Below are 25642 nucleotides of genomic sequence, written 5' to 3'. Positions count from 1 at the left end.
GCCCGATATCAATCCCCTCATACCCCAGTACATAGAGTCCAGGCAACAGTCACCTCTCATCACCCATTGCATAAGGAAGACCAGAAATCAATCACCTCTCACCCCTCATCACCCAGTACATTGAGGGGACCAGACACAAACTAACCTCCCACACCCCATTACCTAGTACATAGAGAAGACCAGACACTAACCACCTCTCATCCCTTATCACCCAATATGTAGAGGTGACTAGACACCAATCAACTTAGAGACGTGACCAGACCACATACATGGTTGGCTAGGTTTCCCCTTACACACCTAATCACCTGTCTGAAGGGCAAACAAGAAGCTCTCTGCCTTGACCATTATACGGAAGTCACTGAGCTATGTGGCATATTGAGGGGCAAGCTAATATCAGGCGCCCCACCCCCACACTGCGTTAAATCATCAGGCGCACAATGAACGTTCTATGCTGGCTGAGTAGTTCCAGCTTTTATAAGGCCTATAATTACCAGTCTCCCTGGTACAGTTTCATTAAAAACTTTCATTAAACAACAGCTGCCCCTGTATATGGTCTTCTAATCAATTTGGTCAAACAGAATGACTTTTAATCAGCTGTTGATAAAAATAGAAGATGAAATTTTAATTCTAATAGATTAAGCACAAGCTGAAGACAGTCTTTAGAATCCATCTCATCCTGTTCTCCAGTGGCTTTAATGACTATTCAGCAACTCATTACTAAATAGAACAAGATGAACATTTTCCAGTTCATTAAAGAAATGTACTATGTATTTTTGCATTGTCCTCATGATTCGTTACAGGGAGTCTTAATTACATGATAATGGATAATGGTTATTAAATGCAGTCTGCTATAATGAAGCACTATTCATTTGTGTGCCGCAGAGACAGCAGAGAGGGCACAATAAAATTACTACCTTCAAAAGATTAACGGATCAAATTATTATTCAATTCGCAAAATCTTTTTTAGACTTTGTGGAAAGAAGAAGAGATTAAAAAGTCGCATTATGACTGAACAGTCCATTCTGTTTCTCTGCAATATCTTAAAAAGGTATTACTAACATAAATAGCTTAAGCCGCGTGATTAGCAAAACACTATAGCTATAATACTGAACACCAGGGATGTTAGAAATGGCGGAGTACACAGTAATAATCCCGCTAGCCTTTTTACCAAGATATTGCCATTCTTTGCACATGTGATCATCAAATTCTCGGCAGCACCAAAAAACAGAATAAAAAGCAGTCTCAGATAGATAGATAGATAGATCTATATATCATTAATCAGTCCTTAGCTGTGGTAGCTGTATTAGTTCTCTTTTTTTTTTTAGGCTTTTTCTGGTTCAGCAAGGACCAGCCAAATTTTGACCCACGTATGGGCATCCTGGTTGTAAACAAGCCGATATATTGTTTCCCGAACAATTAGTGCCACAAGCTATAAGCCGGCAACACGAATCATTGTGTTCTGCTGGCAGGGAAGGCTCCCTGCCGGCTGAGCACATTAGCGCTGCAAGAGGGATTCCCCTATCAACACTGAATGTGTTGATGGACAAATCAAGCATTCTTCTTTCCTTCCACCTGTGGCGGAAGAAAAGAAGATTGCACAATTTATGGCCTGCTTTAAGGTGTCTGCATTCTGGATAGTAGTAAAGCAGACACCTTTGGACGACAGCACTGTCAATCTGGGCGGAGGGTAATGTTAGGCAGCCCATATATATTTTGCAATTTTCTTTCCATCCACCATGGGTGGAAGGAAATAAAGTTGCTGGATTCCCCCCCCACCCCCCCATCAACACCAAATATCGATCGGCTGGCTCTACACTTGCAGATTTAGCTGGACTAAAAAAAAAAAAAAAAAAAAAAATATTAAAGCTGAACTTCAGAGAACACTTTATAATCAGCTACAGTGACAGTTTTTTTTTCTTTGGAAATATAAGGTTCTATGCATCAAAAGTGCATCAGTGTGAATGGGATCTTAAGCTGCACAAAAGAACCCTAGTCCTTATGCACACAGGGCATTTTTACACTTTTAGCAGCATCAGGCATTTTTTTTTTTTTTTTTTTTTTTTTTTTCAGCTTCAAAATGTCTCAAGATTGTACTGTGTCTCCATGTGCACATAGACTTTTAGTGGCATAAGCGTTTAGGATGCTAAAAAAAAAAAAAAAAAAAAACACACCAAAAAACACAACCCACAAGGGCCAGCACGTTCTGGAGCAGCAGCGTTTTGGCAGGGGAAAAAAAAACCAAAAAAAAAAAAAAAAAAAAAGCTCCTAAACTCTACTAAACGTTGGTGTCCAGCACAGGGCCCTTGTCCCTTGAAGTTTTAGTCCTGTGTCCAGATAGTTCAGTATGAAGTGCTGCTACTAATGCTGCCCAGCTCTGCCCACTGATATGTAAAAAAAGGCAGAATTCATATGTATATCATGGCCCCCTGAGGTCATATCCACCATCACCTATACTGAATGCTGCCCACTGGGGAGGTAAAGGGGCATGCTTGAAAGTCCTGCCTACAACTGTGGTCATTAAGCCTAACATCCAGCTCTTCTGCAAAGGTAAGCAAATTGGTGGTGGGGGAGGGGGGTGGTGTGGGGTGTGCAGAGGTAGGCAGAGAAGGAATTACAGTTTGGGTGCACAGGTGAGCAAGGAGGGGATATATAGAGGTAAGGAAGGTGGGTACAAAGATGAGCAGAGGAGGCAGGTAGAGTTAGAGGGGTGGAAGTTTGGAGTGGAGAGGATGGGGGAGGTTTGGTGTGCAGAGGTTAGCAGGGGTTTTAGGATGCAAAAGGTGTACTCACAGGGTGGATAAAGCTATAGGTCATGTGTAGGGCAGCCCATTCATTTCAATGGGCTGCTCTATGCGCTAGAAATGCGGAAGAAAGTCCCTAACCCTTTTTTCAAAATCACACGGTGCCACAGCACATGTCAGCAGATGCGTGTGGGTGTCATTAACAATTAATGGCACTGCTGTGTATCTGCCGGGCAGCACGTTTCTGTGGTGTCAGGAAAGCGATTTTGAAGACGTTCACGACAAACACAAATGTGAACGCAGCCTTAATGTGTGCTGTAACCTCTAGCAACCAGTCAGTAAGTGGTAATGATATGCTGTAACCTCTGGCAACCGATCGCAATCGCTTCCTGATCTGATACAGTAAACTGATTTTGAGTCTAGCTATTATTTATGGAATGTCTCAGAGCAGGTGGAGAGCGGAATTGCATGGGGGGGGGGGGGGGGGGGGTTCGAATTTTTTTGCCCAGGGTCCAATCAATATTAAAAGACAGCTCTGGTCCAGCGTTTAGCAGAGTTTTTTTTTTTTTTCTTTTTTCTTTATTTTTGTTTTTTAAAGCGGGGTTCCACCCAAATTTTGAACATTATCTCTATGCATTCTCTTCCTTGCCTAGATGCTGACATGCTTTGTAAAAAAATTAAAATTGCCGTAATTACCTTTTTTTTTTTTAATCTTCTTAGCACTTCCTGGTTCTCCTCCCGTGGGAGTAGGCGTGTTTCTAGCCTCTCCCAGACCTCCCACAGTCCCCTGGGAGCTAGTCTCAGGCTTCCCAGCATGCATTGTGCAACAGCGTCATCACAACATCTCGGTGAATGCTGGGAGCACAGCATTCACCGCATCCAGGAAATACATGCTTGTGGGCTTCAAATGCCCACAATGAAGATGGAAACCGCCTTCAGTGAATTTTATAAGTTATTCTTTACAACAAAATCGGACACAGGCAGACTTATTATTATTATTATAAAATTCTACAGGTTGCATGTTTTGAGTTACAGAGGAGGTCTAGGGCTAGCATTATTGCTCTCGCTCTTCTCAAACGCGGCGATACCTCACGTGGTTTGATTTTTATATGGGGGCGCTACTCACGTATGCATTCGCTTCTGCGAGCAAGCTCGTCGGGATGGGGAGTTTAAAAAAAAAAAAAAAAAAAAAAAAATTTTCTTATTTATTTTACTTGATTTTATTTATTTTTACACTGTTTTTTTAGAAAAAAAAAATTGTGTCACTTTTATTCCTATTACAAGGATCGTAAACATCCCTTGTAATAGAAAAAAGCATGACCGGTCCTCTTAAATATGAGATCTGGGGTCAAAAAGTCCTCAGATCTCATATTTGGACTTAAATGCAATAATAAAAAAAAAAAAAAAAAAATTGTCATTTGAAAAAAATGACAACAGAAAAATGTGCCTTTAAGACGTATGGGCGGACGGCCCTGCTATGGTATGGAGACGGGTGGAGACGCGATCGCTCAGGTAAGCAGCGATAGCGATAAGCAGTAACCACCAGTAAAAGTGATCTCGCTGCGAATCCGCCGCAGAGACCACTTTTATTTTGTAGCCGACCGCCGGCCGAACACGGGGATACCGGGGGTTATGGCAGCTAGCTGCTGCCATAACAACGATAACCGTCCCCAAAGTAGAGACGTACATCGGCGTGCAGCGGTCGGCAAGTGGTTAAGGATGCTGGCGGCTCTGCTCCTTAAAGTGGTGTTCCGGCCAAAATTATACTTTTTAAATAAAAAAATACCCCTATAATACACAAGCTTAATGTATTCTAGTAAAGTTAGTCTGTAAACTAAGGTCCGTTTTGTTAGTTTATAGCAGTTTGTTATTTTATAACTTACAGCAGGCCGTGGCCATCTTAAGTGTGGGCATCTGAAGTCAGACTGTATTTCTTCCTGGATCTCATCCTTGCAGATCTCGCACATGCTCAGTGCAGCACAAGCAGTGTAACAGGTTTCAGGTCAGGTTTCCATAGCAACGGCAGTGTCAGAGGAAGTTGCCACCCCTTCCCAGAAGGCATTGCAAACAGGAAATGATGCGATGGGCCACGGCCAGGGAGGAGGAAGTAAAAAATGAATACAGCAGATATAAAGTAGGTGCTGAGAAAAAAAAATTAAAAATATCCAATTCGTTTACAGTGCACAGTTTAGCGAGGGATGCTGAAGAGTTGTAAAAGTGGGTGGAACTCCACTTTAATGCTACAGCTACTAAACGTAGCTTACACACTAGGCCAACACTGGTAAAACATTTGCATTTTTTTTGTCCAGTGTTTTACAGCAGTTTTTAGCTATCTAGTGTGCATGAGGCCTTACTGGCTGTATCACAAAGTGAAAATATAGGAGAAAAACACTAGGAAAAAACAAAAAACAAAAACAAATGCAGCTACCACATCTAAGAACTGGTGAGCTGAAATTTAATACATTTTTGTTTTTCAACATAATTAATAAAAACACGAACATCAGATCTTTATTCAAACAGTGCCTACAGACAAAAGATGATATACTTGAATATTGCCTTTACACTCATTTATTCAACAGACATGTCAATATATGCAATAATGTACACCCTTGCATCAAAAGCTGGTATTGCCACATGTAGAAAAGATAACCTCTTTTAACTGCCCATCAGTCTCAGGATATTGACAAGTGAAATACTTGCAAGATGTTTGTGGGCTCCCCTGTATGAATTTCAAACTGAAATTCCATTTCAGGAAATAGGTTTCAAAATCTCCCTGCACAATTTCAAAAGAAATAAAACCAAAACGCTTTAACTAGGGCAGTCCCTAACCCTCAATTTCTTCTTTTTTGAGACATTTCTTAGCGAATTACTGGTGTGCTTCAGATCATTTTGTGGAAAGACCCATTTCTGGTTCAGATTCAACTTTTGTACAGATGGTCTCGCATGCTTACTAAGCACACTTTGGTATGGTGCAGAATGTACAGTTAACTCAACTACAAGCCACCCAGGCTCTGAAGCAGCAAAGCACCCCTAATCCATATTATTTCCACCATCATGCTTCACAGTTATCAGGTTAAATAACTGTCTTCAGTTTGCAGCAAACATGTCTATTGTTACAGTGACCAAACAACTCTATCTAGCCTTACTAGCTAGCCTGTTTAGTTGCACACATCTGCAAACATATGTGTAAACTACAGTGGCCACATCAAGGCATCCCAGGGTACTGCGGTCCTAATAATTTTCAGTGTCCCAAATTGGAGCACATACAGCAATGGACAGATTAAGGGCAGGTTTGTCTGAAGGGAGACCACCCCCCCCCCCTTTTAAAAAAGGTACAGGCATGCATGGGACACCCAGCAAGGGCACAATGGCAGCTGAAGTTATCCAGTGCCACCCCATATACAAAAACACGATAAAGGATTCTCAGTGTGATATGGGGTGAACGGATGTCACAGAAGCCATTGCTTGTTCACTGTACAATTCATATCTTGGGCTGAGAAACTCTATATGATGGGGTAGAGGGGAGGTCACTGCTCTGACTTATGTCTCAGGGTTCATCTACTGAGCTCTATAAACTTTGTTTTTTTCCCCGTTTTTTTTTTTTAACAGCAGGGGGCAAGGAGAAACATGGTTAAAGGAGCCCACAGCGCCACTGGCAGGCTATGCTAAAACACAGAGTGGGGGGACAGCCCGGCTGAGTGGGGGCCACCTGACTTGAGAAATCGAAATGAGCAAAAAGCTGAGTTAGACTTACCGGTAACTCCTTTTCTGAGAGTCTTCCAGGACAGCCCATGAGACCTTGGGCTCCTCCTACCAGGACAGAAAACACGTCACCCCCACCAGATAAAAGGGCGGTCCTCCAGGCCCATGTCAGTATTCTCAAGAACCGTAGGACCCTGCAAAACATATGCATAATACACATAACTTCAGACAATACCGGGTGGGAATCCGGCTGTCCTGGAAGACTCTCAGAAAAGGAGTTACCGGTAAGTCTAACTCAGCTTTTCTCCAAGCGTCTTCCAGGACAGCCCATGAGACGATGAGCCAGAACTTACCAGTCTAGGGAGGGACAACTGCCTGAAGGACCTTACGACCAAACGCCTGCTCCTGAGCTGATAGGAGATCCAGGCGATAATGTTTAATGAAGGTCGAGTAACTGGACCAAGTGGCAGCCCTGCAAATTTGTTCCGGTGAGGCACCAGCCCTCTCAGCCCAAGACGTAGACAAGGCTCTAGTTGAGTGCGCAGTAACAAAAGGTGTAGGGACCTCCCTAATTTCGTAAGCTTCCAAGATGGCTTGCTTTATCCATCTAGCCAATGTGGCTTTAGATGCACTATTCCCCTTGTGAACTCCAGAAAAGAGGACAAACAAGGCATCAGTTTTCCTAAAGGTCTTCGTGACCTCAAGATAGACCAAGAGAATCCTTCTTACATCTAGGAAACTAAATTTTCTTTCTAAGTCGCCCTGTGGCGAACTACAAAAGGTTGGCAATACAATGTTCTGAGATCGGTGGAATGTACTTGCCACCTTGGGCAAAAAACCTGGATCGGTTCGTAACACAACTCGATCCTCAAAAATCGTGAGGAAGGGCTCCCTAACTGATAGGGCCTGCAACTCACTTACCCTACGAGCTGAGGTAACAGCTATAAGGAACACAGTTTTTAATGTAAGTAACTTAACTGACATACTTTCCAGAGGTTCAAACGGAAATTCTACCAGAGTTTGAAGTACTAGGGACAGATCCCACGTTGGACAACTTCTCACCACTACTGGTCTGGCCCTAGAGATAGATTTGAAAAATCTGGCTATAGTGGGATTTTCCAGGAGAGAAAACTGGAGGAACACACTAATAGCTGCCGCCTGTACCTTTAAGGTACTAACAGAAAGACCTTTGTCGACACCCTCTTGGAAAAATTCCAAAATAGACGGAATATCATGAGCTAATCTATCATTTTCAGATAACCATGAGTTAAACCTTTTCCAAACTTTGAAATATATGGCTCTAGTAACTGGCTTCCTGCAATTCACGAGAGTCCTGACTACTTTGTCAGAGAACCCTTGGGCGCTCAGTATCTTTTCTTCAGATACCAGGCCGTTAAGTTTAAGGAAACCACCTGAGGGTGTGATACTGGACCCTGCAATAATAGGTCTTCCCTTTTCGGAAGACTCCACGGAGGCTCTGAAACCAGAGACTGTAGCAGGGAAAACCATGGCCTCTTGGGCCAAAACGGGGCAATTAGAATCAGATCTGTCTCTTCCAGCCGAAACTTCCGGAGGACTACTGGAATCAGCCCGATTGGCGGAAAGGCATAACATAGGCCTGGAGGCCACGGGTTTGCCAGAGCATCGATCCCCAAGGCTTGGTCTGCCGGGTTCATGGAAAAGAATATCTCCGTCTTGCGGTTGTTTCGGTTTGCGAACAAATCCGCTACCGGATAACCCCATCTCTTGGTGAGGTCTGCAAAGACTTCGGGATGAAGGGACCAGTTGTCTCGGTCTATCCTGTGACGGCTGAGATAATCTGCCAGGCAATTGTTTTTCCCCTTCAGGTGTACAGCAGAAATGGAGGCTAGATTCCCCTCTGCCCATGAAAGGATCTCCTGGGCAATGGACTGAAGCCTCCGGCTTCTCGTGCCTCCCTGCTTGTTGATATACGCGACTGTCGCTATATTGTCTGACAGGATTTGGAGGTTGTGACCCCTGACCTCCATCTGAAAAGACTGGAGGGCTCTCTGGACTGCAAGCAGCTCTCTTTGATTGGATGAGGCCCTTGCCTCCTCTGGGGACCACTCTCCTTGTGCTACTGCCTTGCTGAGGTGGGCCCCCCATCCCCAGGAACTCGCATCCGTGGTAATCCTTCGGGAAATGGGAAAGGACCATGGGAGACCTCCTGCTAGGTGCTGACCAGCTCTCCACCACCACAGGCTTCTTTTTATCCTGTTGGGAAGCCAGATCCTTGACTCCAGGGACCTTACGTCCCCGTCTCAGTTTCTTAAAAGAAACCTTTGTAACGGACGCTGACGGAGTCTCGCCCATGGTACTGCGGGAAAACATGAGGTCATAAGACCCACTGCCCTTGACACCTGTCTCAGAGAGACCGACTGGTTGGTCTGCAATGTTGACATAGTCTGGAACACTTTGGTAATCTTCTCCTGAGGAAGAAAAACTCTTTGGTTCACGGAGCAAAAATCGTAACCCAGATAAGTTACTTTCTGGGCCGGAATCAAGGACGATTTTTCTTTATTAGCCAGCCTAGGGACTGTAAGAAGTCCTGTACAGCCTGGAGATCTTCCAACAGCCTTTGGTATGATTTTGCCACTATCAGGAGGTCGTCTAAGTAAGGGATAACCGTTATTGCCTTTAATCTTAGAGGAGCCAGCGCTTCCCCCAACACCTTCGTAAAGATGCGTGGGGCTGAGGAAAGACCGAAGGGGAGGGCCTGAAATTGAAAATGTCGGGTCCCCATACCCGTCTTCACTGCCAATCTCAAAAACTTTTGGAAGGCTGGATGGATAGGGATGTGAAGATAAGCATCCCTTAAGTCCAACGTGGCCATAAAGCAGTTTGGGTATAGTAGGTTTTTGATTGTAAAAACCGTCTCCATACGGAAATGCTTGTATCTGATGGACTTGTTTAAGGTCCGGAGATTCAGGATAAGTCGAAACTTTCCTGCCGGCTTTCTGACCACAAATACATGGGAATAGAATCCCTTGCCCCGCTCCGATCGAGGAACAGGAATCAGGACTTTTTGATCTAATAAGTCTCCGATCTGGAGAACCAGAGCCCTCGCTTTCTCCCGATCTTGTGGAGGAAATGTGACCAACAAACGTTCTGGTGGTTGGTGAACAAACTCCAGCCTGTACCCGTTGGTCACTAGGTCCAGGACGAAGGGGCTCAGAGTGACTGCTGCCCACTGTGGGATGAAGGCCCTCAATCTCCCTCCCACCGGGGAACACAAGTCACTGCGACTTGGCGGGCTGTTGAGGAGGGTTAAATAGCACTCCCCCTTTGCCTCTGCCTTTGTGCCCAGTCCAATGCTTTTTCGGCCTGCTGTCCTTTTCTCTAGGACTCTGTTGCCTGTTTTGGCCACGAAAAAATTTTCTGGCTGTCTGAACTCTCTTTCTCTCTGGAAACGCCATTTTTATTATCAGCCGTGCGTTCCAGTGCCTCCTGTAGACCTGGGCCAAATAAATGATCGCCAGTTAAAGGAAGGCCACAAAGGCGCAACTTGGAGGCCGAGTCCCCTGACCAGGTCTTAAGCCAAAGGCTTCTCCTGGCCGAGTTCACTAGAGCCGAAGTCCTGGCTGACATTCTTACCGACTCAGCGGAAGAATCTGCCAAAAAAACCCACTGCCTGAAATAGGAGAGGAAAAGATTTTAAAATTTGCTCTCTGGAGGTACCTGCTGACAGATGTGACTGAATCTGAGTCAACCAAACCTCCAGATTTCTGGCCACACAAGTGGAAGCCAAAGCTGGTTTCAGGTTTCCAACTGCTGAGTCCCAGGCTCTGTGGAGAAGGATATCCCCCCTCTTGTCCATTGGATCCTTAAGCGTACCCATATCATCAAACGCCAGGTCCGAGTTTTTTGAAACTTTTGAAAGAGGTGCGTCTAACTTGGGATTCTTATTCCATGGCTGCGCAGTGTCCTCATCAAAAGGAAACCTCCTTTTTAGGTTACTAGAGAAGAATGGTTTTCTCTCAGGATTATCCCATTCCAGTTTAATAGTATCAACCAAAGAACTATGAACTGGAAACACTCTTGATTTTCTCTTATGTAATCCCTTATACATAAGATCATGTTTGGATAACTGAACCTCTTCCTCTTTTAATTCAAGGGTAGTATAGATAGCCTTTAATAAGTCATCTACATCCTCAACAGATAACTTAAATCTTGAGCCTCGAGTGGATTCTCTATCTCTGGGCTCTGTATCTGACCCTGATTCTTCCAGAGAAGAACGGTTAGATCTGACCTCAGCCTCAGAGTCTTCACTCTCTGCCTGCTGCGGAGTGCTTACTGACGCCTTCAGTGAAGACGGACTCTCTGCTGGAGTCTGGAGCTTGTCAATAAGCGTTCTAAAGGAACTGAAGGTGGACGCAAGCTCATCCCTAACAGAAGTAAGCATCTTCTGGCACGAGGCAACCGGGTCATCCTTTACTAGGCCTTCTATACAGGTGCGACAAACTGCTTTGCTCCATGAGGAGCTCAATTTGTTTGCGCAAACCGCACATTTCCTTTTAAATGGCTGCGCTTGGGCCTTATCCTGAGTCTTGGTCTGCAAGACAAAATAAATGACCCACAATGTAATTAAAGCCACACAATCACTCCGTAACACCACGTGCAGGAGGGAGGAAATGTATCCCCTTACACCCACTACTACAGAGGGGGGAGGGGAAGGGAACACTCACAGGGATAGTAAGGTGGTGACAGAACACCCCAGGCTTACCTGTGAGGTGCTGGTGTTGGGAACTGCATCCGCTGCCTGTGCAGGTACTGCAGGAGGATCCATTCTGCCCCTCTTGGTCATCCACAGCCTGGCTGCTTAACACCAAGAAACACCAGCAGCCAGCGTTCTCTGTTCGCGCCATTTATGAAGACTGGAACCTCGTCTCCAGCGCCCGATGATGATGATGTCATATGCCCCGGAAGTAACCCTCTCCAGGCACTTCCTGTGGGCCAGCTTGGAGCGCAATAGCTCCGCCCCCTCGAACGCTGCGGCTTCCTCCATTCCTTGCTCAGATCAGCCAGGCTGTCGGCAGGGAAGGACAACCGAAGCTCAGCTGAGCTAGAGTGCAATGCACTGCGCTAGGGGCACGACCTCACACCAGTCCTGGCCCTCTCCAGGCACTGAGGACAGAGAACAGCAACACAGCCAACCTCCCCAGCGGTGTGCTGCTTCTGGCAGAGGAAGAGGTAAGTGATATGCCCCAGAAAAAAGCCATACAAAGCCCCTGCTTATAAGGCCTATGGGAGCAGGTTCCATGAACATGTTACCCCCCGTCCGGAGGAAACACAAATAACTGACATGGGCCTGGAGGACCGCCCTTTTATCTGGTGGGGGTGACGTGTTTCCTGTTCTGGTAGGAGGAGCCCAAGGTCTCATGGGCTGTCCTGGAAGACGCTTGGAGAAAAGAGGTTGAGAGATAATCACATCAAGTGTCCATATAGCTATATTCTTGACTATGAATTAACAGTATATAAACCCAGCAGTATTCAACATGTTTTGGGGGCTGGATAATCCCTCTTGATCAGGGTTGCATTGATGCTGCAATGTGTGCAGCATTTCAATGGTGTCTGTCTGAAGACAACCACCTTGGTAAAAGCAGGGCTTTGCTTCCTCATGACAGAGGTGCCCACCCAATATTTCATGACTGGTGGGATAATTATGAAGAAGCAGGGGAGGTGAAGTACAGGTCCACAGAATGCATGAACCAGAAGCAGGGAGATTCATGCACTGCAGGTTCTTACATACAGCTTCCTCTACAGCAAAAATAATAGCGAACAGCACAGCACAGCAGTGACTTTACCAAATCTCACTCCAAATCTAGTGAGACTGTCAGAAGAAGCAGTGACTTAGATGATTCCACACTGCAGATATACAGCTAGGAGGCTACGGAAAAGGACTGCTTAGGCACAGACGTGCTCTGCTATTTTTTTCCAGGAAGAACACAAGACATAAAAAGGGAGATTTTTTAGGGTTCTGCTTAGGCAAAAATACTTCTATATGTTCCCTATAATTGATTTCAGACCATAATACATAATGAAAAAAAAAAACATTTATATATCCATCAATATCTTTCCACTGTATCAAGCCTTGCCCTGCAAAACCCAGAAGTATACCTGTATGTAAACCCCAAATAAAAGAAACACAAGGTCTCACATAAATCTTCCCAAAAACAGCCAACAATCGAAGGAAATGTTTTAAAATAGTTCTAATAAAAAGGTACAAAGAGGGCCATCATTTACAGTATAGTAAGAATTGTAAATTATTCTGGAAATATTTTTACACATTTTTTTCTTCTGTGTGAAGCTTCATATTCCTTTCTAAGCCCTTGTTCACACTGCTGCAGCTTCAAAGTCACGCAACTTTGAACATGACATTCCTGCGCGACTTCATCGTGGCTTGCATACGACTTCTTTAACAGAAGTCAATGCAAGTCGTGTTGAAGTCGCACCTGCAGGAACCTTGTTCTAAGTTAGAGCGACTTGAGTTGCACCAATTAGAATGGTTCTATTGCTGTTAATGGGGTGTGACTTCTCATGCGACTTTGATCTCTCTAGTCGCATGGTAAATCGCAGCAGTGTGAATCAGGGCTTAATGCTGGAAACAGTCATGTTTTGTCACAATAAAATACTTTTCTATGTGGAGTCTCCACTGTTAGCTCCTTTACTCTCTACACAGCTTATTAGAACTATTAATATCTCTACATTTTACTTTGATTTTTGGCCGTTTGTGCTAGTTCCTGGTTAATCCATTGGGTGACCATGGTTTATTAGAATTCTCCCAGTGAAGCACGATTTCAAAGTCGCAGTCAATGTGAACGGGGGCTAAGACACAATGTGCGGCTCAGTTCGACCCCGCACCCTCCTCACTTGCTGTGATTGACAGCAGCGGGAGCCCATGGCTGCATCTCAGCCAATGAAAAGGGAGAGACCCGCTGCTCTCGTGCACATCACTGGATTGAGATCAGGCTTAGGTAAGTACGAGGGGGGGGGGGGGGGGGGCAAAGCAGGGAGCTGCACACTGAAGGTTTTTTTACCTTCATGCATGAAGGTAAAAAAAAAAAAAAATCTTCAGCCTTTAGAACCACTTTGGATAATAGTACAGATCACAAATAAACTGTAGCACTATACAATCTGGCAACAAAAGCAGATCTATAGGGAGACATTACTATATCAGCATATTGCCATACAAAAGTGTACACAAAGCAAAGTTTTCTTAAAATGCATTACCTACAGCATAGACCAAAGAAGTGAACCAAAAAAAATAGGCAAAACTTTGGCCACCTGACTGAAGGTGGCATACCGTGCCCCCGAAAATGTCTATTTTTCATTGGTTCTCCTTCTCTATGATCCATGGTGTTGGTAATGCATGTTAGGCCTCATGTACACTGCTTCTCCTAAACAGACGTTTAGGAGCAGTTGGGCATTTTTTTTTTTTAACTGCTCCTGAACTCTCCTCTATGTTATCTTATCAGTACATGTACACAGGGTCGTTTATAGTCCTTTCTAGGCAGTTTTTTTTGTAACGCAAATAAATAGGTTCAGACACTGAGTTTAGAGGCATTTCAAGCGCCAATCGCTTAAAAACCGTACTCGCATTTAGCTGCATTTTGTTTACAGGCGTTTTTCATTTGTGTTAAATGATAGCAGACAGCACCTAGGGTAGAAGAATTGCCTTCCGTCATGGGGCGTCCCCATAATCCCGTACAGAAGTGATAGATACAGGTAAAGCTAATGCTAGTTATCCATGATTCAATATCATGTGTCAAAGCTCCATCTACAGTTCAGCCATAATACTGCAGAACATAACATCTCCATCCAACGTCTATCCATAACACGCCACAGCCCCATCTAGAGTGTATCCATAATACTGCAGCATTAAATTACAGTGCCATCTAGAGTCTATCCATAATACTGCATTATACAATCACAACACCATCTACCGATTATCCACAAATTACAGCACCGTCTACAGTCTAACCCAGCCTTTCCTAATCTTTTTACCATGAAGCTTTCAAGTCTCAGGAAAACCCCACCAAATATTCTATAAGCAATAATAACGATTCAACAGTGGTCCCCTTTATTCATTCCTAGGCTTAAAGGGGACTGTTAATTAATCATTTCATTACTGTGCTGCAATGGCAGGGGGCACGTTTTGTCATTAATAAGGTAAGCAAGTCACACAGTTAGAAAGGATTAGAATAAAGAATACTTGCCCTGAGAGAAAGATGAAGGCTGACAATGCTGATCTATGTCTAAGGCTAATATCAGTGTGCAAAACTTTGCTATGTAGGTTAATTTGGCACTAAATGCTCTGTGACAATAACAATGTCTGGCTGCTAGCACCAAACCCCAATGTACTAAATTACTGAAAGCCCCAACAAGAACATCTGTTTGCTGTGCCTTTCAGACCTGACTCCAGAACATACACAGAACTTCCATATACATCTATGAGGAAAGTGAAGAATGTTATCGCACACACCATGAGCAATACAGCCCCATATTGCATGAGTGAGTGCACTGTGGGTCAGCAGCTGGAGTACTGCTTTTCAGCAATATTACACCTATGAAAATGTCTTTTGACTCACCTCCTATCCCCTTTATCCCAATAATGTCCATGGACTCACCTCCCATTCCCTTTATATTATGTTAACTCCTGATATCCTTGAACTCACCTCCTATGCCCTTTATATGAACCCTTACCCCCGATGACGACCCTGAACTCACCTCTTATCCCCTTTAAATAATACCTTACAGTGAGAGAAAAATAGAGCCACGCTACATAAAAATAAAAAATTGAAAAAGTAAAGAACATTAAATATGACTGAAATAGTCCATTGAAGACATTCAACACCATCTGTGTACAAAGAGTGAAAAGATGTGTATCGCTTTAAATCATCCTCGTGATTTATTAGGGACACACAGCACGACCATAAGTGTACCTCCACCACATAAATTGCACGCTTACCAGACCTCAAGCATATGACCGCTTGTGGCTTAATACCCAGCCAGGCCTTTATCCTTATGAGAGAAGGCAGATGGCAATTGGAATCAGGGAAGCCTCACATATGGTAGAGCAGAGCAGGCGATTTGACCCCTTCACGAGATCTGAGATGGCCAGAATCCTTTTCAATAGGTGTACTATGTTCCAGTTTAAGCTGATGCAAGGACTGCTGCCTTGCACGCCACATTTTTCAGATATTCACTTGTAAAAAATTTGGAAAACCATTTATCATTTTCCTTCCACTTCACAATTATGTGCCACTTTGTGTTGGTCTGTCACATAAAATCCCAATAAAATACATTTAAGTTTTTGGTTGTAACATGACAAAATGTGGAAAATTTCAAGGGGTACAAATACTTTGTAAAGGAACTGTATGACCCCCCCCCCCAAATCCCTTTAGTAAAATATAAAGAGTTTTTTTTTTGTTCTGCAGGAAAGCTGGTATTACTCACCTGCCATCATGGCAACAAGACTAGCCTTGTAGACGTTGGTAAGTGAACCCAGCTCTCCCGTGCCCAGGATGGTTTTCATGTGTGCCTCTCCACAAGCTTCTCGGAACAGCCGAATCTCTTCATACAATTCTGAAAGTAAATCAGATGAATTCTTATCACTTAATAGTCTGAGATTTATTTGCTGTGTTGTCACGCCACAACAGGGCTCTGCAGCACATCTCACACCAAATGTGCCCCTCGATCTCATGCCAAACTGACAAGATGGAGCTCTTTACAACATTTGGCTTTCTGAAAAAAGGATTGCAGAAGAGAAAAACAAAAAAACAAAACACCAACTGATTGGAGACACTGTCCAGACGTGAGACCTCTGATGAAACAGAAACCTGTCAGGACATGGAGCTGCTGATGACCTTCACAGATGAATGCACTGATCCACCTGCATCAGTTAGGAGTGGATTAGTTGAGCTCACCACAGGCACACTACCAACCCATCCTACCCTTCAAGACGGACCTACCTTTCCAACGGCCTGTGAGCACCAAAGTCCTGTTAATAACAATGTCGATTTCAGTAGCTCCATCGTCTACAGCTGTGCGGACCTCTTCCAGACGGGTCTTTAAGGGGGTCTGTCCGGCTGGAAATCCAGTGGCCACTGCAGAATGAGGAAATTAAAGGGTCACTCTGCCCAATATGTATATTTCAGTATTTTTTGGCCTGACGGTGTCTTATTTCTCAGAAACTGTTGGCGAGCTCTCCCTGTGCTGAGTTCTTAGCTCTGCTCACACGCTGTGTCTATTATGAGAGGTTCTCATCATCCCTGTGCCAAGTTCCTGGGTCTGTACACCTGCTGTGCTAATTAAAACGAGTTCTCTCCATCCCTGTGCTGACTTCCTGGGCCTGCATACCTGATGTGCCCATTATGAAGGGTATCCTCCATCCTTCTGTGTTCCAGGGTCTGCATATCTGCTGTGCCTAGGGTTTCATATCATCCCTGCCCTGAGTTCCCAGCACTGTACACCCATTGTGCCATTATGAGGGGTTCCCACCACCCTTGTGCCAAGTTACCAGTTATGCACATCTTCTGTTGGTCTGCATACCTACTGTGCCCACTGAAATGGTAGCTTTTTTGTAATTCCCAAGTTTGACTTTAACCCCAAAAAACTGTACACTTACCTTATTTTTAAAACTACCAGTACCAAGCTGAGATCTTACAGCACTGAGATGTTGGTGTGGACACCAACTGTGCTTTGGCAGGGGTACAGTACCAGAAAGATGCTGAAAACATCAGCACTCATGGTTGTCACATGAGAGGTGAATACTTTAGAGTTTAGTCCACCCATAACTAAGAAGTAAATGCAAGGTGGATTCATGCTGATGCTTGGATCACGCAGATCTAAAATGTTACATGGTACCTACCTGATGCCACCGGTATATCACAGCCTGCATCCTTCAGTGCCTTCACTGTGTCTAGCACGCGGGCTGAATAGACACATACAGCACCCGTGTGCACACCTGCATAAAAAAGACACACATTTCACTTACTGTAAATCAGAGCTGCATGATTAAGCGTTAAAAAGATTGCAATCTCCATTCAACCCCCCCATAGATCCTAATCCAGCGTTTACACAATTCATGTAACAAGTGCAGAGGATTTCCCTGGCTCACAGCTGAGAGATCAAAAGAAACATTGTATTTTTCTGTTCATATACAGATCAAAAGGGATGAACTTCAGTCTGAAATAGAAATCAGTTTAACCACTTCGGCCCCGGAAGGATTTATCCCCTTAATGAGCAGGCCATTTTTTGCGATACGGCACTGCGTCACTTTAACAATTGCGCGGTGCTGCGACGCTGTTCCCAAACAAAATGGATGCCTTTTTTGCCCCATAAATAGAGCTTTCTTTTGGTGGTATTTGATCACCTCGGTGACTTTTATTTTTTGCGCTATAAACAAAAAATAAATGAATTTTGCAAGAAGCATATATTGATTGGTTTGCGCAAAAGTTGTAGTATCTACAAAATAGGGGACATATTTATGGCACTTTTATTATAATTTTTTTTTTTTTTACACTAGTAATGGCGGTGATCAGCAATTTTTACCGGGACTGCAACATTGCGGCGGACAGGGAGGACGACACTTTTTCGGGACCAGTGACATTATTACAGTGATCAGAGCTAAAAATAGCCACTGATCACTGTATAAAGGACATTGGCAGGGAAGGGGTTAACACTAGGGAGCAATCAAGGGGTTAAGTGTTCCCTAGGGAGGGGTTTTTAACTGTGGGGGGAGTGAACTGATGGAGTAGAGAGATCGCTGTTCCTGATCACTAGGAACAGACAATCTCTCTCTACTCCCCTGACAGTATGGGGATCTGTTTGTTTACATTGACAGATCCCGGTTCTGGCTCTCTGTGGAGCGATCGTGGGATGCCGGTGGACATCGTGGCCACCGGCCACGTGCATCAGCTCCAGCAACACGCCAAAGGCACACCTGCTATAGCCATTAAGGGGACCGACGTACACCTACGGCGATTTGTGCAGCCGAGCCAACCTGCCGCAGTATAAATGCAGTGGCTGGTCAGCAAGCGGTTAAAAGCAACACGTCAACTAAAAAAATGTTTTTTTTTTTTTTTTTTGGGGGGTTTTTACTAAATTGTTCCTCTGTTTAACCCTTTAACCCTTAATTTATTCTAAATCAGCCTTATTAACGCCCTATTCTCCTTCTCCATTTAATTTGTTTCCTGCCGATTTTTTTTTTTTTAAACTTCTATTTTATAAACTTTTAATAATTAAAATTAATTTTCTTTTTTGCTTTGTTCATTCAGATTGTTTACACCTTTAACATATATTTACGCACTTTAAAAATGAATTGTAAAGGCAGAAGCCTTTTTATCCTAATGCATTCTATGCATTGAGATAAAAAGCCTTCTGTGTGCAGCAGCCCCCCTCACACTTACCGGAGGTCCCTCTCTGTCCAGCGATGTCCAGAAATGTTTCAGCCATCCAAGATTCTCCCTGTCAATTGGCTGAGACACAGCGGCGTCATTGGCTGCTGCCAAAGTCAGCTAGCCAATCAGGGGAGAGAGAGGGCAGGGCTCCGTGTCTGAATGGAGATAGGGAGCTGTAACTCAGCTCGGGTGCCCCCATAGCAAGCTGCTTGCTGTGGGGGCACTGAACAGGAGGGAGGGGCCAAGATCACAGAAGACGGACCCGAGAAGAGGAGAATCCGGGATGCTCTGTGCAAATCCACTGCAAAAGAGCACGTAAGTATGACATGTTTGATGTTTTTATGGGGGGGGTACACTATGAGACATTACAATCACTTTAATCTTCACACATTACATTATTTTTCATTACATTTCTTTAAATTTGATTGTTTTATAACCTAATGTTCAGGGGTTGTAAAGCTTTAAAATAAAAAAGTTCTTCAGAATCGTGAGAGAATCGTTATCTTTAGTCCAAGCCAAAAAAAATTGTGATTCTCATTTTATCCAGAATCGTGCAGCTCTACTTCAACTAGAGAAACAGAGAGAAGCTGAGACAATCTTTCCAAACACCGATTAATAATAAATACTCCTCCTTACACTATGAGATTAGGTGGCGGGCGAACCCCCTATACTGCCAGAGGCCAGACAGAGACCCCCACCTCCCTCCTTGTACTATGCCAGGAGTCAGATAAAGCCCCCTTCTCTTCCCATGGTGCTAGAGGTCAGGTGCAGCCCTCTTTGGGAGGAGAAGGGAGAAGGGAGAAGAAGAACCAACTGGGTCACCCGAGTAAGGGATTGTATAAGGAGGACCAACCATAGTATACTAAATGTAGAAAAACAAGCCGAAATTGGCAAAATCTTTACCCTCCAAAACACCCCAAAAATATTAAAATAAAACGATGATGACAACGTTGTCACAAAACGTGCAACAAAACAGGGCCCTTCACTCATGCAGCACACAGACCATATTCACTAGCCTCACTGATGACTAGCAGAGCTATAAAAGAGGAAAAGTACATGCCCACAAGGGGCCTGGGTAGTCGAATGACAATGCCAAAATGGACAGCGTAGTCCCCTGTGTCCCCCCAGTGTCTCGATGTACAGCTCAGGGAATAAACCAAGCACTGTGTACAGTTGCCCCTGACTGAGGAATAAACGGCAAATGAGAAAACCAGATACCAAATGCTAGAAATGATGGAAGCAACCGCTTAAAAAAAAAAAAAAAAAAGGTGTAACATTGAGTCTATAGTTACACCCGGATGAAGGTCATCCATAAATGTACCAGTATAGGGCCATATGAGCAAAGATAGCCAATCAGTTCTTGCATGCAGTCAGCCGGTACATGTGGATGATAGTGTATCGTACTTCTAATGACTCCAAGTACACACAGACTCATTTGGTTGTGCAGTAGTTGCCATAAAATGGTTGTGACCCTTTGCTGATTTGTAACTGTCCAAGTATGTGGGCCGTGACTGGATATAGCAATTCAAACTTTTAGGTGACTGGGAATATGCACTTGGGAGCACGCTGCCTGAGGCTGCCACAGCTGACCTCTAAGCAGCTGAAGCTCCGGCAGCTCTGACCAAGCTCAGGTCTTGAACAATGGGGGATAATAATGACATAGATGCGCAAAACATGATCTGCTGAACATAGTGCATGTATCAAGTGTAGGGCTGCCCGAAGAGAGTGTCTCCTTAATGGGAGTCAGGACATAACTGACGAAGCACACGTCACGTGTGCGAAATGCGTTGACGTAGGCAGCGTCACAGGGCCCTGCATTCCATCATCTAGGTGGCGTCACATCTGTGCCCTCACAGACTCACCCGGCATGATGCACCTAAAGGGAATTCACCAACTGCTTGACCTGAACCAAGAGGCCAACTACCATAAAGGGGCACAGGCAATTCTGTACACAGGACTATATTGACTGGCATCACAGTGGAGGAAGACGACTCCCAAGGAGACACAGAGAAGAACACGAATGCGCAAAACCAAGGTGAGCCAAAGCAGCTAAAGAGGACTAAGAAGCCGCCACACATACAGCAGTGTTCCCACACAGAAAAACAGTAAGGTAAATAGAGATATGTGGCACTAGCTTAAAGTGCATAAATACGATAAAATAAATATAATTCAATTCTTCAAGTAAAGTGCATATGCGTAAAGAGCAAAATCACATAAATAAAGTGACTAAACATCCATTAAAGTCATAAAAAGTGACATCGGATAAATAACAGTGAAATTCATGAAATATGACATCAAATAGACAATTCAAATGAATTGGAAGGCCTCAAGTTCGGCAAGTTGGGTGGAGGCATGCAATAGAAAGGAGTATCCCCATTGTGTAGTATTCAAAACAGGTTTATTCAAAACAACATAGTAACTTACATGTACAGCATAAAATGAACAGCACAGATCCCAGTACTCCCGGTCTCGGCCGCGGCCGGAAGTGATGACACCTGACTCTTCCCTATGTTGTTTTGAATAAACCTGTTTTGAATACTACACAATGGGGATACTCCTTTCTATTGCATGCCTCTACCCAACTTGTCAAACTTGAGGCCTTCCATTGGAGATTTGCCAGACCTGTGACGACTGGAGGAGACAGATCGATTGATAGTGTTTCATCCACTTCCTGATTGCAGGCTCGACTTGACCCTAGGGGTCTTTGATAGAGGTGAGAGGCTGGGGGTAACGTGTGGTGCACCATGGAGTATGGTTATTAAGAGGAATCTGTCACCTATCATCGTTTGCACTTGCACTTTTTTCATCTATTTTTTGCACAAACTGTTTTATGAAGACTCACTTTGTTCACGTCGGAACTGTATTACATTAATTGGATTGACTTGTGGCTATTTTTATAGCGTTTCTGCACTTTTTTTGCACTTTATACGATTTTTGTTATTGCATGCAACTTTTATCTCATGTGATTTTTAAAACATTTTTCTAAATGTGTGATTTTTTTTTCATCTTGATGCACTTTTAGACTATTTTTGGATTTATTCACCTTCATTTGAAATGTCTATTTATTTGATGTCATATTTCATGAATTTCACTGTTATTTATGTCACTTTTTATGAATTTAATGGATGTTTAGTCACTTTATTTATGTGATTTTGCTCTTTACGCATATGCACTTTACTTGAAGAATTGGATTATATTTATTTTATCACATTTATGCACTTTGAGCTAGCGACACATATCTCTATTTCCCAAGGAGACACGCTCTTCGGGCAGCCCTACACTTGACAGACGCACTGAGTTCAACAGATCGTATTTTGAGCATCTAATGGGACTGTATGTTATGGTTATCCCCCACTGTTCAACTCTGAGCTTGGTCGGAGCTTCAGCTGCTCAGGGGCCAGCTGTGGCAGCATCAGGCAGCATGCTCCTAAGGGGATATTCCCAATCACCTAACAGTTTGAGTTTGCTATATCCAGTCACGCCACTCATACTTTACAAATATAGTTACAAATTAGCCAACCATTTTATGGCAACTACTGCACAACCAAATGAGTCTGTACCTGGAGTCATTAGAAGTACGATACACTATCACCCACATGTACCGGCTGGCTGCGGGCCAGAACTGATTGACTACCTTTACTCAAATGGCCCTATACAGGTACATTTATGAATGACCCTCATTCGGGTGTGACTATAGATTCAATGTTACACCTTTAAGCTGATGGTTCCATCATTTCTAGCATTTGATATCGTATTTTTTCATTTGTTGTTTAATTGTCAGTCAGGTAAAACTGCGCACAGTGCTTGGTTTATTCCCCGAGTTGTACATTGAGACGCTGGGGGACACAGGGGACTACGCTGTCCATTTCAGCGTTGTCATTTGTGTACACAGGCCCCATGTTCTAAAAGGCTGCATGTCTGCAGGTCTGTGTGCTGCAGGAGTGTGAGCGTGGGACCCTGTTTTGTTGCATATTTTGTGACAACGTTGTCATCATTGTTTTTAATATTTTGGGTGTTTTTGGGGGGGTAATGGCCACCCAGGCCAGAGAATTTGCCAATTTCGGCTTGCTTTTCAATAAAGTTTTTCTACACTAGTATAACGTGGTTGGTCCTCCTTATACAACACCTTACTTGGGTGATCCAGTTAGTTCCCCTTTTTTGCTGCTTGTGCTAGACGACCAGTTGACGGCTGAATCGGTAACTATACTGTTAATTTAGAATATCCCCAGATATGGGCCAAGGCTCCTTGTCATTTTTATTTATATACTCTTCATACTATGCCAGAGGTCAGGCAGAGCCCCATTCATACTGTGTTGGAGGTTAGGCAGAGCCCCCTTCTCTCCCCACTGTTCCAGAGATCAGGTGTAGCCCCCTTCATACTGTGCTAGAAGTCAGGTGTAGCCCTATTCATAAATGTGCCACAAGTCAGGCAGAGCAACCTCCATACTGTGGTAGAGGTTAGGAGGAGTCCCTGCTCCCAGAAAGAAAAAGGGGAGGGGGTGTAATGTTAACTGACTGTCATACACGCTGTATAAACATTCACCATTATACTTTGATCCATTCCCCTCCAGGCAATCCAGGGCCCATATCCCACTGTTACATTCTGTATCCTGCCACCAGGGTGAAGGGTCAGCTATACCCAAAAACAACATTTCAGACTTAAATGCTTGCAGGTATATTGAACAAAATGCCAATGTTTTTTCTCTCAGGGACACAAGCAGTAAGTTTTCTCCAACAGAATTTCCTGCCACTGCAATTACAAAATTTAGTGTTTGTGTCACCCTTCACTATAATAACCAAACAAATATGGAATCCAACTGTGAGGAACTCTCACCATTGTGGGAGCAGCGGAGGCACAAACTTCGGAAGGAAAACGTCACCGTTTTGGGATGGGCGGAGGCACAAATCACCGCTGGGAAAAAAAAAAAAAATCACTGTTGTGGGAGGGGCAAGGACACAAACTACTTTTCTGCCTATATACAGGCTCTGCTCCTTTAGTGTACATAGGCAGAGAGAAGATTGTGAGCTACATGCCAGGTTACCGACAGAAAGTTCCCATTCCTTAACCCAGGTCCAGTCTGGCAGAGATTTGCGGCAGTATTCCACATTAACAAAGAAATCGCAACATTTATGACAATTAGGTGCAGAACTTTTCAGAGTGAAATAAAAACTGGTGTAGGTGATACAGATAGACCTTGAACAGGTCTAACTGCTTTAATGCAGAGCATGCCACTAGGTGGTTGAGATTAAATTGAGGGTTAATACAAGGGTAAGGAGTAATGTTTAGGGTTATAAGTGGGATAGAGGGTTATGTTGAAGGCTAGGACAAGAGTAGAGGGTTATGCTGAGGGCCAGGACAAGGGCAGGGGGGTATGTTGAACGTCAGGACAAGGGTAGGGGGGTATGTTGAGAGCCAGGACAAGGGTAGGGGGTTATGTTGACGGCCAGGACACGGGAAGGGGGTTATGCTGATGTCGCAAATCATTTGGCATTACATCCTCAGGACTGTTTTCCACACATGTAAATTCACTATTTTGAAGTAAAAAGCTGCCATCAAAGAAGTTGATGTGGCAAAAGGAGTAACGATGTTAACCAAGCAGAGGACACAAGTGCTGGAAGAGGTGAAAAAAACTTTTGTTAGTGTGGATGAAGGAGAAACAGCTGGCAGGTGATAGCGTTAGTGAAGCTATGATCTGTGAAAAAGCCAGGAAATTGCACAGCGATTTACTGCAAACAAACCCCTCTAAAAGTGCAGTAAGTGAAGAATTGAAAGCCAGTAGAGGGTGGTTTGAAAAATTCTGCAAGAGAAGTGGCATCCACAGTGTAACAAGACATGGTGAGGCTTCAAGTTCTGACAAGGCCGGTGCAGAAGCCTAAAAGAAAGAATTTGCAGAATTCATGAAGACAGAAGGATACATCGCTCAACAAGTGTTCAACTGTGATGAAACAGGGCTCTTCTGGAAAAAGATGCTGAACAGAACCTATATATAATGCAGGAGGAAAAAGGCACTGCCAGGGCACAAGCCCATGAAGGACAGATTGACCATTTTGCTGTGTGCAAACGCAAGCGCCGATCTGAAGATTAAGCCACTACTGGTGTACCATTCCCAGACCCCTTGTGCATACAGGGAACAGAATGTGAACAAGGCCAGACTGCCTGTCATGTGGAGGGCCAATACAAAAGCTTGGGTCACAAGGCAATTGTTCATGGAATGGCTGCATGAGGTGTTTGCACCCACCGTAAAAAAATATCTTACAACTGCCTGAAAGGTGCCTTCTTCTGATGGACAATGCCCTGGCACACCATCCAGCCTTATGGACGCGGGGTATGACTTTATAAAGTTCCTACCCACCCCCCCAACACGATACCTCTTCTGCAGCCCATGGACCAGCAAATTATCTGCAACTTCAAGAAGCTGTACACAAAAGCTCTCTTCACTAGGTGTTTTAATGTCACTGAAGAGACATCCTTGACTCTGAAGGAATTGTGGAAGAAACATTTCAATTTTCTCCATTGCATTAACCTCATTGACAAAGCCTGGGAAGAGGTCACTAACCAAACCTTAAACTCAGCCTGGAGGAAACTGTGGCCAGAATGTGTCACTGAACGAGACTTTGAAGGGTCTGTTGCAGAGGTAGTGGAGCAGATTGTGTCCATGGGCAAGACTACGGGCCTGGACATCGATAGTGCAGAAGTAGAGGAGCTTGTTGAGGAACATAAGGAGGAGCTGACCACGAAAGAACTTTCTGAACTCCACAGCGAGCAGCAGCAGGTGC

At 44.1% G+C, this 25642-nt stretch overlaps 1 protein-coding gene across 5 annotated transcripts in view; it reads right to left on the bottom strand.

Annotated features, from left to right (window-relative positions):
- DERA (deoxyribose-phosphate aldolase) overlaps positions 1–25642 on the bottom strand; it is a 38803-nt gene that overhangs the window by 5365 nt on the left and 7796 nt on the right. For 3 of the 5 annotated variants that reach the window (XM_073621355.1, XM_073621353.1, XM_073621358.1), the window contains exons 4-7: positions 23700–23777; positions 17335–17430; positions 16436–16570; positions 15921–16049 (exon numbers count right to left, since the gene is read on the bottom strand). In XM_073621355.1, coding sequence (XP_073477456.1) covers positions 15921–16049; positions 16436–16570; positions 17335–17430; positions 23700–23777 — 438 coding nt within the window. The remainder of the gene's footprint in view (positions 1–15920; positions 16050–16435; positions 16571–17334; positions 17431–23699; positions 23778–25642) is intronic. The other 2 variants (XM_073621357.1, XM_073621356.1) reach the window with 1 other exon arrangement.

The sequence above is a fragment of the Aquarana catesbeiana genome, linkage group LG03 (assembly GCF_042186555.1).
Source record: "Aquarana catesbeiana isolate 2022-GZ linkage group LG03, ASM4218655v1, whole genome shotgun sequence".
NCBI lineage: Eukaryota > Metazoa > Chordata > Amphibia > Anura > Ranidae > Aquarana > Aquarana catesbeiana.
Note: the sequence above shows the minus strand (reverse complement) of the source record. Positions and strands in the feature narration are given on the sequence as shown.